The 15,482-nt window shown below is 33.1% G+C and overlaps 2 protein-coding genes across 8 annotated transcripts; both read left to right on the forward strand.

Annotated features, from left to right (window-relative positions):
• The first annotated feature begins 297 nt into the window (after positions 1–297).
• Positions 298–8,749, forward strand: LOC106664758 (N(4)-(Beta-N-acetylglucosaminyl)-L-asparaginase). 5 transcript variants are annotated; one of them, XM_014390735.2, is made up of 8 exons: positions 298–439; positions 541–610; positions 3,773–3,933; positions 5,258–5,414; positions 7,478–7,703; positions 7,880–8,079; positions 8,265–8,372; positions 8,442–8,749. In XM_014390735.2, exons 1-8 carry the CDS (start codon positions 355–357, stop codon positions 8,665–8,667), a joined length of 1,233 nt encoding a protein of 410 aa, XP_014246221.1. In that variant the 5' UTR covers positions 298–354; the 3' UTR covers positions 8,668–8,749. The 5 variants fall into 5 exon arrangements, with proteins under 5 accessions (XP_014246221.1, XP_014246226.1, XP_014246225.1 ...); XM_014390736.2 differs by lacking the exon at positions 541–610 and adding an exon at positions 2,459–2,646 and having other exon boundaries at positions 353–439; XM_014390737.2 differs by lacking the exon at positions 541–610 and adding an exon at positions 2,459–2,618 and having other exon boundaries at positions 353–439.
• Positions 8,750–10,952: 2,203 nt separating this feature from the next.
• Positions 10,953–15,279, forward strand: LOC106664759 (peptidyl-alpha-hydroxyglycine alpha-amidating lyase 1-like). Of its 3 annotated transcripts, none has more exons than XM_014390741.2 (7): positions 10,953–11,349; positions 12,530–12,575; positions 13,193–13,427; positions 13,484–13,776; positions 14,075–14,275; positions 14,686–14,883; positions 14,946–15,279. In XM_014390741.2, the coding sequence occupies exons 1-7, from the start codon at positions 11,284–11,286 to the stop codon at positions 15,188–15,190; spliced, it is 1,284 nt and encodes a 427-aa protein (XP_014246227.1). In that variant the 5' UTR covers positions 10,953–11,283; the 3' UTR covers positions 15,191–15,279. The 3 variants fall into 3 exon arrangements, with proteins under 3 accessions (XP_014246227.1, XP_014246229.1, XP_014246228.1); XM_014390743.2 differs by lacking the exon at positions 10,953–11,349 and adding an exon at positions 11,367–11,898; XM_014390742.2 differs by lacking the exon at positions 10,953–11,349 and adding an exon at positions 11,943–12,450.
• The last annotated feature ends 203 nt before the right edge of the window (positions 15,280–15,482 follow it).

Raw genomic sequence — 15,482 nt, forward strand, 5'->3', positions numbered from 1 at the left:
CGCAGGTTTCTTGAAAAGACACTACAGAACCAATAGACGAAACTATTTCCTATGAATATAATGAAAAAAATCCTGGTCACACTTAATCAACAGAACGGAGTTTTACTCCATCGACTAGGGAAAATATAGTTGGACAAACAGCACACCCCTGGTGTTTTATTTTTCAAATAACAAGCTTAATCGATATATTCTGCCAGGAAGAAAGGGATTTGCTTCGATGGGAAAAGTAAATTCATGTCAATCGATATCAAAACGGCTCAAGTTTTAATATGATAGTTGACACTTGTGATAATCCCCACTTCTGACTGCTGACTGACGACTGCTACTTGCTAGTTGCTACTTTGCTAGTGCTCAATGCTCATCTCGTATCATCACAATTCTGTTCTCCGATTGATGTGTCAAGTGAGTTGGCGTGAGGAAGTATTCATATCTTTTTTGGGTACGTTGAAACTGGTCGGCGAACCTTTTCAAATCTGTCATTTTATTATTATTTTTTATACATTTCACTACAATTGATAACATGAATGTTGAAAATTCCAGACGTCGTGATTTATCTTTTCAAGTGTTGTCGAATACTCTGTAAAAAATGCAAGATCATTTTCCTTGCCTTGTAAGTTTATTTAATATTGGAAAAATTATAGGTCTTAGGTAACAGATTCACCTTTTCTTATTGACTCTCAATTACACTCAGTAAAAAAGTATCTAAACACCTTCAGTGAAATAGAAGCACACCATTTAAATTATTATTTTTTAAAAATTGAATTACCATCTGTACAAATTATATATATTATGTAATGAGATACAATGTTATTTATTGTTTAGATTTATTCTGAGGGGAGCCAACAACCATTGTTGCTCTCCAAGCTTTCTGAATAGCTACATATATAAAGCACTGCTGTGAGAAAAAAAAGAGGAAAAACGATCAGCATCCAAGACAGAGGAGTCATGAAATGGAATAGTTAGCCAAATGTTCTAAGGGGGGGGGGGAGCAAACGATTTCTGGTCAAATTGGTAGAGGAAAGATAGCAAGAAAGCGTTAAAGCCTAACCTTTCAATACTTTCCATCGGTTCGAGACCAAACCCATGCAAAATGGATCCTCTCCCCGATTGCTGGACCTGCCAAACTATGCAATGGCAATTTTGCCAGTTACCTGCATAAATTCAAAAGAACATACAGCCCCCTGAGTATGGAGTGCAGTGTCCAAGAGGACATTGAGCAAAAGATCTGCAAGAAGTTGGAGAGAGAAAGAGAGAGCGAAACACTCAAAAAAAGAGCACTCGAGTTGCTGGCCTCCCACTCTCAAAGACCTAGTCCAAATGACTTAACACTACCAAGCGCTTAAAAATTTTTCTGTGATAATATTGTGATGGGTATTTTATTAGGTTTAGGTAAATTGCAATCATTCAAAAGTTTAGCTTGGGCTGGGCTCCTTTTGGCTTAACTAGTCAAATCTATAAATTTTAAATATTTTAAAAGCCCTTCCAGATATTAGTTAAATGGGAAAACCAGCAAAAAGAGATCCTTTGAATTAGAAAAATATGTTTAAAAATATCCAATCTCCCTTACCTCCCTTTGGCCTCCCTTTATAGGCGAGACCAAATAAAGGCCTTAAGGAGAAATTAAACCCTCCCCCAAATTTGTATTTTTAGCATGCCAAGTAGCTTAGGGAATGAAATTGTAGCAACGACAGTCATGACCTGATACTTCTAAGTAGAAGGATTGAGACTACTGCACTGAACTAAGGAACTAGGAAGGTACAATAAGTCAGAAGGCTGCAGTGCCTGGGGAGCACAAACCCCGCTTTCTAGTATCCTTATTACCATTAAGTAGCCGTTTGTTCTGCCACTATGGGGACTACTTAGGCGTGGTGGGATGGAAGGTGGGAAAAGTTATGTACATACATCGTAGGACCCTCTTGGCTACAAACTGGTTGTAGAGATGGGTAATGTTGGACATAGATCGGGCTAATGGGTTAGGTTGTGAGGATAGTTTTTCCCAGAATGTAGAAAATTTGTTAGGGATTAGGTTTTTAATGAAGGGTATTTGATGGTCATATCTACGTTTTTTCAAATCTACTCGTAGCTCTTGAACTATTCATTTTTGGTTAAATAAAAAAAAAAGTATTGAAATGAGCGTTAACCTTCCATCGGGTGCATTTGATCTGACAGACACAGCTCGAGCATTTTGTTACTTCACCCTTATTCTTGGCGGCGTTTGAATCTGGCTCTCCCATCTTTTAACGTGATCTATGCAACCTTCCGACCTAGTTTGTCTTCAACTTTCTGGAAGTTATTCAAGTTTTGTTCAAAGAAGCTCATTGCGCCCGAACTCATCACATTTTTGAAGGAATGTATTTTCTAAATATTGCATTAAAATGTATGACCTTCGGTGTAAGACTAAATAATGTAAAGGCTGACAAATCACAAATGTGAGACTTCTATTTGTCTGTCTATTTAGGTGCAGGTTCTTGCAACTAGGACAGGAAAAACCACAAGCAAGATCCTACACTAAGAGGCCGCTGGAAAGGCTATAGAGGTTGATTACGGTCGAGGTGCAGAAGGCCTTGTAGCTGCCTCTTTTAGCCCTATCCCTATCTGCTTACTCCCATGCAAATATGGTATGCCTTCGATGCTTTACTGGAGAAGGTACAAACTCTCCGAAGATGACTGAATAGATTTTAATACTGTAAACATTTTCTAACTATACTTTTTTTAAAAAGATTTTCTAATTGTACTTTATTAACGGTCAAAAATTACAATAAAATTTGTTCGAATAGTTTTATATCAAATACATATTTTTTTCTATTTTTTCTTCTTTTGACATCTTTAGTAATGATGTTCATCAGTTGTGTAAATGAACTTAATTAGGTGTTTATTACGTTTTTTTATTGTGTGCCCATCAAGCACATTGCACCCGAACTCAGCGGTCAACATATTGCACTCGAAGGAAGATTAAGGCACTTTCAATTTAACTTTTGGTTAAAAAAAATTCAAAATTGCTAAATTTAAAATTTGTAAAAAACTAAATTTGCAACCTTGTCGGAAAATTCAGAGTAGACAATGGCAAATTTAATAACATCTTCTTTTATTGAATTGAATAATTAAATATTGAAAGTTGAAAATAATTGAAAGTTCTGATAGGGTGCCTTCTTAAAGGAACTTAATACTCTTTTCTTTGATGACGTAATTATCTGGATGATATCTTCTCGAGTGGACTGCCGTATTTCCAAATTAAAGGCTACTATCCTAACTAAGCAAAGGTGCAATTAAGATAACATTGCACAAAATAAACAAAGAATCAGATAGACACTGTAAAATAGTGATTTTTTTCCCCTTTTTTGACCTCTAGATTGACACTGCAAAATAGTGATTTTTTTTTTTATATTACTTTTTTGACCTTTAGATTGGTGTATTCATAGTTATTATGGGAACCAATAATCTTTAAATTAAATCATTTATTTTTCATGTTCAAAAGCCTTTAAATGATACATTAAGATTTACAAAAATAATGTTTTTATATCCAGTGACTTCTAATAAGAAATTTAGAGCTCATATTTTGGGCAAACCAGTAGGTGTTCAGAGATTTTTTGTAGTGAGTGTACATTTAAAAAAAAGAATTAAAATTGATAAAAGAAATCAATCAAAGAAAATCAATCAAAGGAAAAACACTAGTGCTTGATCATTTTTTGCCAATTTCAACTAATATTAAGTGTTCTTATTTGATTTCTAGAGTACATAATCCACAATTTGTTTACTACCTTTTACTTTTCAGGTCTCTAGTCGAAATTAAGTCCACCATGGGTCAGAAAAGATTACCTTTGATTTTAATCTTGACGTTACTTTGTCACAGAAGCTTGCAGCAAAATGCAATCACAAATTCAACGATCCCTCTTGTTATAAATACCTGGGCATTTACTAAAGCGACATATGTAGGTAAATACACTATTTTTTCTGTAGAAACATTATTTTCCATAGAGAATATACAGAGTAACCCACAATGACGGTAAATTTGATATTTTACGGTGATATTTGTTTGCTTTGTAAAAACCCATATTGGGTATGATATTGGTTGTGCTTGGTATGGCCCCAAGAGACAGAAAGGTGAAAGGTTTAAACTGCCTTCAGGCCTTAGTATCTTCTCGGCAGAACTGATTTATTAATTCATTTTTTATTTTCCATTGATTACAGTAGTGTAATATAGTGATTAATCATAAAATTAAGATAGAAATACAAATATTACAAAGCAACATACAAGTCAAGGTGATTTACGACAGTAAAAATTCATCTACCACGTAAAAAGTTTTTGATTTCAACCACTTTTTTAAGTTTTTTTAGAAAAAATATGCTTATCAGCTTCACTTTTGATATTATTTGGCAATTGAATAAAACACTTAACACCTACCACATTGGGTGAGAGTGTCACCTTGAGGGCTTGGTTAGGGTAGAAGCTGATTGTTATTGAATGAAATGAAAATCACCATTATAAGTAGCCGAATCCTTGTATATGACCTCACAAGAAGAAAATATACATGGGTAAGTAACAATGCCAGACATCTTAAAATAGTTTCTGCACAATATCCTCCATTTGAAATTATTCAAGACATATCCCTAAATTTCTATTGAGCTCTCAAAACAGAGAAAAAATTAAAAGTGATGAAAGTTCTAAATTGAAAGTATACAATGGATTTGTTTGTTTTTAAACCATCAAAATTTCTGTTTATAATCATGATCAACAGTGATATAAGTTTTTACTGGCTACTTAAGATGATAAAATACCTCTGACAGATAAATCCAATGAAAATAGGCAAAGTAATGATAAAGGTGCAGATGTGGGATTATTGTTCTGCATGATAAGGCTTAAATAAATAAATTACAAAAAAAAGTTCATGAAAACCTTGGTTGCTTTGTTGAAAGGTAAATTGAATTAGTGAATTCCTGTAATTTGTATTGCCAACTATGAAAATTGGATTGGTTGGTTCACATGAAATTTGAAAGCTTTTGCAACAAAAGTATATAATTATGAAGAAACAAGTAAATTGATTCCTTTAAATATCAAAAACGTTTTAAATTATTAAAATGGTTTGTTTTTAATACAATAGAATGTTTTGCCTCAAAAAGCATATAACATGCAGATAATGCTAGGTTTAACCATTGATAACCAATAATCAACCTGTAAAAATAAGTAATCTATCTAATGACATTAAAAATGCACATTGTGTTTTTGGAGTATTTTATGTAAGAAACTATTATTTTTAAGCATGGCAAACTTTGACCCATGAAATGAAATCAGCTATTGACGCTATAGAAGCAGGTTGTACCAAATGCGAGGATTTGCAATGTGATCATACTGTCGGTTATGGAGGCAGCCCTGATGAAAATGGAGAATCGACACTCGACGCTATGATTTTTGATGGGTAAGTTTTTCCAAAGAAATTGTAACACATAAATTTGATTACTTTTGGGTGGAGACCAAAGAAAACATGTTGAGTTTTTCAGAATAAATTCAGTAATTCTTTTAACTGGTAAATTGTCCCTCCTTGTGTATATTCCATAAATTAATTAGACCCCCTAGATAATTAATTAGACCAATCAAAATTCATCCTTAAGAATGTTTTCTTGAGAAACATTGTGTTTGTTGTTACAAAGTTAGGATCAAATTGCAGCTTAAGTTTATCGAAAATATTCAAACATCAAATACCTTGCTCATGGGGAATTTAAAATAAATTATAAACAGTCTTATTTTCTGAATTTTGATTTATTTCTGAGCTGCAATCAAATCTGATTTTTTTACAAAGCAGAACATTTACTAATAAAATGAATTTTGGCATTGCATGTACTTGAGTTGTGAAGTGGACAGGTTTTCATACATAAAACTACATGTTTTAAGCTCAGCCCACAACTATTCAATGCACATTCGTCCCACTCGGAGCTGAAGAAACAGAAACAAGTACTTCAGACACCGCCAGTATACATATGGCCACCCGATTGGATGAATGTCTATCGAAGAAAACCTGGCATGTACAACATACACATTTATAAACAAGTTAGATCATATTGACAAGGTTATTGAAAAGGTACTCTGCAATAGATTGTCTGAATTTTTCCACAAAAATTATTGGTTTATATTTGAATTCAGGTTTAGAAAATTATTTTCAACAGAAGATGCACTGAGTAGAATAATTGGTTGAATCAAAATTAAATAAACTTAAAGTAGCAGGCATATTATTGAACCCTTCCCAAGCGTTCAGCTTGGTCGACCATTACCATTTACATTGCAAGAAAGGATACGAGTTGTTGCTAATGATCCTTTTGCCTCTTATCTGGTTGCCAACAGAAACAAAATCCGGTGGGGAGACATCTTCCAACATCCCAAGCACCATAGGTTTCCATACTTGGCCCTCTCTTATTTTTAATATATATTAATGACTTCGTACAGAGTGCTGAGGGTGTACATCTTAATCAGTTTGTGGACACCTTAATCACTTCCAATGAGTTATGGCTAAAAATTAAGCAACAATGCATAGTCATGAATTGGGATTTGGAAAATGGTCTTACTGTTAATATAAAGAAAACAGTAGATATCAGTTTTAGCGATTCCCTTGATTTGTCGTCAGCTGGCATGTTGATAGATGGTGAGAGTCTCCATTGGATCCAGTCCCAGTGTTGGGTGTTGTCCTTGACAACAGTTAACATGGGAGGAATTTTCCTACTGCAACTGAAACTCGGATGTCTTTGTTTGCTATAAGAATGCTTAGGCAATCAACAAGTGCAAAAATCAGAATAGTTTATACAAGTTGTTTCCAACCAATCCTCAATACAGACTTATTTTTGGGGCTGTAGCTCGCTCTTAAATAAGGTTTTCTAATTCAAAAAAGAATTATTCATAGTTTATGTCCTTGACTGGCTGTTTTGATTCATGGAGAGCTTTGGAACAAAAATGAAGAATCCTGACACTGCCATGCTTACATATTTTCTCCTTAGCCACTTTTGCTGTTATAACACGTTCTCATGTTCATGGGTATGAAACTACAAGGGCAAATGATTTCCACTACACAATAAAAAACATGCAAATTAATAGAAGAAATGTGTTTTACAAATGTGTGATAATTTATAAGCCCCTTTCACCTGATGTTAAAAATTTAGATAACATGCCTTCATTAAAGCGTAGTTTTAAGGATGTTTATTTCAGAATGCTTTTTATAGTGTAGATGAATTCCTGAATTTTGAATCTACTATCTATGTACTTTGTATTTTGCGGCAGTAAATCTTTATATTTTATTTACTGGGTACATCCATACTTGACTTTCGAGAGGGAGCTTCATGTCTTTTGCTTGGTGAATTTCATCCACTATTGCAATCAGTTCTGGCAGCTATGACAACTCACAAAATTAGAAGCAAGAAAAAAATCAAAATCAAATGCAAGACACTTGGCAGCACAAACCAAACTGGTTAGTATAACACTATTTCCATTTTTCAGAGATACAATGAACATGGGGGCTGTCGGTGGTCTGAGGAGAATAAAACATGCAAGTTCAGTTGCTAGGAAAGTTCTTGAACAGACTGAGCATTCTATTCTCGTTGGTGAATTGGCTACAGCATTTGCTAAAAAGATGGGATTTGTAGAAGAATCCCTTTCTACAAGTTATTCTTCCAAGATTTATGAGGAATGGAAGTCGAAGAGCTGCCAGCCAAATTTTTGGACTGTAAGTATTTTGTCAGCCCTGAGGCTATAAACCATGCAAATAACAATTTCAGACAAGTAGTAGTAGTATGTATGCTGGTTTATAAAAGTTATAAAATAATTCCTTTGATGAAAAATAAATGAGTTTAGGTGATGTGAGTCTACATATTGTGCAAATAAAATATATTTTGTTTACAGGATGTTACGCCTGATCCTAAAAAGGATTGTGGACCATACAAACCTGTTATAAAAATCAATGAAAAGATAAATGATCGGTTTCCTACAGAAAACCGAATCAATGTTTGGAATCATGACACAATCAGTATGGTAATCATTGATAAAAATGGTTCCATTGTTGCTGGAACATCTAGTAATGGAGCTAATCATAAAATCCCTGGGTAAATATATGTTGGTAATTTGGTAAATTGAGAATTTATTTTAGATTATTGTTAACTATAAACATTTTGCACCATTCATTAATCTTTTTAATTTTTTCATCACTTCTGCATAAGAAGAAGAAAGAAAAAAGATTAGAAAGCTTTATTTAGTAAATAATGTTAAATTTGTATTGTTTTTAATTCAGGCGAGTTGGTGATGCCCCTATACCAGGTGCTGGTGCTTATGCAGATAGTAAAGTTGGTGCTGCAGTTGCAACAGGTGATGGTGATATCATGATGAGATTTCTGCCAAGGTTTGTTTAACTGTATAATTTATTTATTTATGTATTTATTTATTTTTTAATTAAAGTGTGTTTCTCTAGTTCTACTATTGTTGAAATGATGAGAAATGGCATCAAACCAAAAGCAGCTGTTGACAAACTCATAAGAAGAATTGCAAGTTATTACAAAAATTTTTCAGGTGCTATCATCGCTGTAAATAAAGATGGAGAATATGCAGCATCCTGTCATGGAATTAAATCATTTCCTTATTCGTTAGTTTCGTCAATGAATCCTGTTGTGACAGTGCAAACAGTTACTTGTATTTAACTTATTGTGTGGCAATACAATTTTGTGATTTCTTTAATGTGATTCTTTTCTGTAATTAAATATTATTTTTGTATGCTCTATATTTTGTCATCCTTTGAAATAATAGGGTGAATAAAAAAAAATAGTTTCAAGTATTAGTTTGTGAGCAAAATTGATTTTTTTTATGACTGTATTTATTTTAATATTCCACAAGTAAAATTGTTTATGTGAACATATGTAAAAATAAATCAGAACAAAATCTGATAATTTAGGAAAAAAATTACTACTAGAATGCAAAGAATCACCCAATGATGACCCTTCTAGGCTAAGACTCACTGCCCACAGGTCATGAGGCCACTGCTGCTTTAATCTCCTGAGAGGATTATTGGGATTAGTACAATCTTTTGTTGATATATAGCCCAAGGTAGCAGATGTGGTTAACTATAAAAAGGGATATATGATGTGGATATAGTGATGGCATTATTCCACAATGGAGAATAAAAGTTCTGTGATAGCTTTTATCAACATTTATTTTTATTGACCACATTTTCAGCCAAGGTTCTTGATGGTGAGCCTGTAGAGAGCAATTTGAGAGAATAGGATCTTTATTAGAAGGCAGGAAAGCAGTAACATCTGTGAAAGTGTCGGCATGAGAAGGTAGTGCAGGATTGGACCAAAGATACTACTCTCTGGGATTCCAGCCTTAGCAGGACAGTAGTCAGAGATGGATGTTCTCTAGCTGACTTCAAGGGTCAGATAAGATCGGAGGATAAGGAAGTAGGTGAAGGGAAGGATGCTCTTGAGCTTCCATAGCAAACCCAGGCACTACACCCTATCAACCTTTGGGTTTGAGCCACATTAAGGAAAGGACTCAAGCAATACGCTTCAGCACAGAGGCATTGCTGGATTGTGATGTTTATGGAAATTAAACTAGTAAGATGGAATAATTGTTTTTCTTTGAGAAGGATTGTTTTCAGGAGTGTCTCGAGAATTTTTGTAGTATTGGGTGATATGATTGAGAAAAGTGTTTAGGTGGTTTTGGGTCTTTACAATGGACAACTTCCACTGCAAGGGAAAATGAGTAGTTTTTAAGACAGCATTATGTAGGTATGAAAGAGGATTGCTTTTTATACAGAGGAGTCGATGGAGTTGATAGATTTCACAGCAAACCCAGATGCCAAACCCTATCAAAATGATCCACATCAAGGAAAGCATCCGAGTAGTACTGTTTTAGCTCAAGGTGACTGCATAGGGGTGGGCTAACAAAATATACCGTAAAAGGAAATTCCAGCGCTTGCGCCCCAGCAACTCTAAATAAATCATTCATAGATTTAAATCTATGATGCAAGGTTTTTATAATATGTAAACTACAGGAAGAATTAAAATTGAATGTAAGTAGTGATGGGCAGAGTTTATTTTTATTTTAAATAAGTAAATAAGACCACAGTTTAATGTAATCAAATAAATTAATACCCAGAATGAACTTTCCATGTGTTGAGATGTGCTATCTTCTCTGCAAACTTAATACAAATATTGCGCAATTATTAAAAAGTATTGTAATTAATATGTAAACTGTCACAATGATAAATTGTCTCATGCTCCCATTAAGTCATACTTCTTATTCTGATTATAATTATTTCAGATCTTAGCTGCAGAAGAAAACATTTTGAGATTATTTTTATTTTCAAATTAATTAATATTTGTACAGATTCCCCAGAAATCCTTGGTAAACTCCAATTTTATGTACCTCCATGCCACCTGAGAAATCAATTTTTTATTGAATGTAAAGGAACAAATTTTTCACTACACTCTCTGATGCATTGCATGATGATAGAATGCAACAACATATGCAATAATGTTGTTTTATTTAATACTCCTGTTTCCTCATTAAAGTTTCAAGTACTTAAAGCAAAATAATTTTATTTAGTTAAAAAAAGTAAAAATTTACTATGTATGTAGTTATAATGCTTTATTATATTATTTTTATATATATACATATTCTCATTCATAGTCGTTATTATTATATAGGCAGGGTGTTTAATTAAATCTTTATGATGTTTATTTATAAATATTTTATTGTCTTTTTCATTGAAGTATAAAACAGTGTTTTATTCTTTATTAATGTTGAGCTAGTTATAAGCATTTTATTATATTTTTTTTCTCTCCTTACTTTTGTATACTTTTTTTAAGAAATGGGTTTTTGACACGAACAAAAAATAAAACATCGATGTTATACAAAACATCGGATAGTTGGCTTTCGATGATAGAATCATCGATGTTTTTAAAAAAACAACGATGTTTCATAAACATCGAGTGCACGATACCCATCCGTAATATCAGGATCAACAGAGGGCCAGTTGAATTGGTTCCGTGCCGCTGTCGAACTGGGTCGGAAAGTCAAGAACTGCTGTCCGAGGGTCCAAGCGATTTCTCCCGTAGTTTCCACTTTCCACATCGCCGGCCAGTCCGGCCACTTCCACGGGCTCCTGCCAATTCGTGCCTGACACTTAAAACGACTGTCTTTCCAGCCGTCTCGGCTTTTCATTGATTTTCCCCTTCCGACTCAGGTCTTACTGTTTATTAGCGGGACTCGGATAACGACTATATACAAGTTCTAGTTAGTTATGTCTGTTTGCTATGTGTTATTTTAATTTTATCACTACTGTTTTATGGTTACCGGCCCTCGTCTCGGCGAACGTTCATGTAATTAAACCAATTTTATAATGTCTCGTTTTGTAATGCAATATGGTTCATATGTTTCTCTGTACTATTTCGTTTTTTCCTGATTTGATTTCTTGCTAAACACCCTTAAATCCTTTTTTAATAGGAGGGAGGATCAACCGTTGACTACATTTTTCTTATGACTTTAGCCCTTTCACGTCGCCTCATTTTCTTATTTAATTCTCTTTTGTTTAAACCCTCTGACTTTCACATTTGGCGATTTCACTCGTTTCTAATCGAAAATCGTCATCCAGTCCCTCTTTTATGAATAATTGCCTTTAATAAAACTGGAGACTGGAACACCTGTGGATTCCATCGATTACAAAAGTGATCAAAACCATCATACTATAATATAGTCCAGCCTTTGTTTTTTTTTTGTTTTTTTTTTGTGTTCGTATAAATGTCCTACTCTCCCCAAACCTTAATCATCAAAAAGAATTGCCAACATATAAAATATAAACAAGAAACCACAAAAGTTAAGCACTGAAACTTTGAGTCGACAAAAGAAGAAAATGTGTCGAATGTTTTCATGTAAATATGACAAATTTATTCTCCATAAAGGTTGATGATTCTAACTTATGATGATTGCGAACTCAGATTTTTATTTTTGATATCGTGCTATCTTTTCTCTCCCTACCATTTCCTTCTAGCTTGCTCCGCCAACCTTGTAAATTGTGCTGTTATCATAACATGATAATGTGGTTGGATAGTTTTTTTTTATTGCTAAACTTACACCAAATATAGTTTGATAAAACAATCCATTTGTTCACAAAAAGTTTTTTCTAACTTCCTTGGCAGCCCCCCCCCAAAGATTCTGACTTAACTAAGTTGCCCAGGGTTTGTTCAAACCAAAACTCCATTTTGAAAACATTTATAATACTAATAATAATAAACCTTCATTTGAAATATATCAGAATATGCTGAGGTTTGCTGCTAATGTGAATATTGTCATGAATTAGAACTATAATTATTGAATAACAGCGTGCAAAAAGAGTTTCTTGTTTATTTATTCCAATTCATGACGCTGGTTTAGTTAAATCCCATGCGTTCTCTCATATAGTCCTTCCTAGATATTCTTAAAATGTATATAGTTGTAATTACAATTACTACTGAATTTTTGTCATGGTACAGTCAACTTTTTAACACTTTTTTCTTCTTTCAGGTCGATGGAAATAGTCAAAATGGAGAGGCATTCAACAAACCTGAAAGTAAGCCTTTTATCTCCAATACACTGCTCGACAAAAAATGTGGCACACTTTGAAATTGATATTTTTTATGTGCTTGCCTTTTCAATAAGATTAACGCCTAGATTTTTTATAATCCAGATATTTATTAAATGATTTGGTCCATGTGAATATAAAAATACCTATCGAAAATAAAAATAAAAAATGATAAAAGAAAAACATTATTTTTGTGTATGAGCATAAAAAAATTATAAAACAAACTTAAAAATCTTTAAAAAGGTGTGTTACTTTCTTCTTGCTCTTATTACACACTTTAATCTTCTCGACATGCTCATAAATATGCCTTAATCCATTTGTGTTTAGTGGTCTAATTGGCCATATTAATTATTTCAATTAATTATTCTTTTTATGTAAGGTCTTCGTTGAGATGAAAAAGTTAGTGTCTGTCTTCGTGCTATCCCGCTATACCAAGACCTTATATAAAAAGAATAATTAATTAAAATAATTAAGCCTTAATTTGAAACCAGCTATGAAAAATTTATTAATTATCCATAGTAGAGGGTCACTATGCTAAGCGATCAGCAAAGCTTAAATTAACAGTATTCGATTTGCAAATTTCAATAAGTGTTTTTATTTTTCAGCCTGGATGACATATCCACTGACAAAAAATGATTACAAATTTGGACAAATTAGTGGAGTGGCAGTTGACGCCCTGGATAACATATACATATTTCATAGAGCCGGAAGAATTTGGAATGCCAATTCGTTCGACATTGAAAACAATTTCCTCCAACCACAAGAAGGCCCGATAAAAGAAAACACGATCCTTGTATTTGACAAAAATGGCACCTTGTTGAATGAATGGGGTAGTGGAATGTGAGTTTTTTTTTAACATAGCCTTTAGAATTTTTATTATAATTTTGTTTTTACAGATTCTTTTTGCCTCATGGTATCACGGTTGATGCTGAATTCAATGTTTGGGTAACTGACGTTGCTCTCCATCAGATAATGAAATTATCACCTCAGTCAAAAAGTGCTGTATTGGTTCTTGGTGTGAGATTAACACCGGGTAGAGACTCTTCACACTTTTGCAAACCGACATCTGTAGCTGTTACAGCTAATGGGGATTTTTTTGTTGCTGATGGCTATTGCAATTCAAGAATAATGAAATTTAATTCAAAAGGTGTTAAAATACTGGAATGGGGAAGGACTACTGTAAATAAAGGTATTTGTCTTTTGTAAATCGTATCATTTTGGGATATTTTCAAATTGAAGGAAACATATTTCGTCTTAATTTTTATTTATTAATATTGTTGTATCATCAATGATTTTCTTATATGAGCATGGGTTGGGTTATACATCCATGATTTTATGCTTGTCCATGAATCGAAGAAAATGTGCAAGTAAAAGGTGGACGATTGCCATAGCTAAAAATCAAAGAGACTGAATTTCTTAAATACTAATTGTCTTACATATGGTACAGATGTGAGGAAATCAACGATTGTAGTGAAACTTTTTTCTAGATTTTCGAACACCCGATCCAGGAGAGTTCTTTATACCACATGCCTTGGCACTGGCGGAGGATAAGAACTTGGTCTTTGTGGCTGACCGAGAAAATGGACGGGTTCAATGTTTTAATGCCAATACTGGGAATTTTTCATTCATAGTATCATCTAAAGCAATTGGACACAGGATTTTCAGTGTAGCATATTCCAGCGTTGATGGTATTTATGACTGTAATATTTGTATTAATTAAATTTATTATATTTCCTGGTCCGATTGACCAAATAATTTCTTTCAATTAATTAATCTTTATGTAAAGTATTAGTTGAAATGAAAAAGTTAGTGTCACGAGCAGGACACTAACTTTTTTTATTTCAACCAATACCTTACATAAAGATTAATTAATTTGTATTAATTTTTACCTGTGATTTGTTTAAACTGTAATAGTTTTTTGTTGGTTATACTGGATGTTTTCACTAAGAACATTCAGTAGAATCCAATAAAGAAAATTTACATAGTCTCTTGTATGGTAATAATGCTTCTATTAATATAATAATTTATATTTTTTCTTCTCTTAAGAAAATCTATTTAATCATAGGAATCTTATAATATGAGAAATGTATGTTTTTAGGAGGAGCAATTTATGTAGTTAATGGTGTAGATTTTGGTCAAAACGTACCTGTGCAGGGTTTTAAGTTGTCAATGAAAGGGGAATTGCTTGGAAGCTTCGGCCCATTGACGAATCCCCATGATATTGCCATTTCTAATAATGGAAAAAATGTATATGTCGTTGAAATTTCACCATTCAAAGCTTGGAAATTTGTTTTAAGTAAGTGAGCTACTTTGATTTATGTTTATTTTATTGTATTTAAACATTATGTCTAATTATAGATAACTGTACATCACAAACTAAGTCGGAGTCTAGTAAAATGACCACATCACAGCCTTTACCGGTGAAGCAAGAGGCTGTTTATACCATTCCGGCCAGTGAAAAAGGACTCACTGGTGCACTTATGGTGACCGGCGCTTGTATTTTATTTTCCGCAGCTATCGTTATATCAGCATTTAAATATTCACGTTCACGAGAATCAGGTAGTGCAGATTGGGACTCATTAATTCAAAATGCTGATATTTAAGAACACCCTTATTTTATTTTTTTAACCATGTTTGTTTTGTTTCCATCTTTCTTGGAAATATATTCCATATTTTAATTATTTTTTTTAAACATTGTGTTTCATTTTTTTACCCATTATTGTCTTGTTTACCTTGTTATTTATGTGAATAAATCCTTTTTTGAAAGAAAAAAAATTAATTGGTTTGATTGTTGTGTGGTAGTAAGGTGATATTTTATATTAAATGTTACATAACAATTTTAAAAATGGCCAAGAAGGCAAATAAACTTTTTTTACAAAAGTAAATCCAAAACAT

Source organism: Cimex lectularius, unplaced genomic scaffold (assembly GCF_000648675.2).
Source record: "Cimex lectularius strain Harlan isolate CLEC.00 unplaced genomic scaffold, Clec_2.1 scaffold234, whole genome shotgun sequence".
Taxonomy (NCBI): domain Eukaryota; kingdom Metazoa; phylum Arthropoda; class Insecta; order Hemiptera; family Cimicidae; genus Cimex; species Cimex lectularius.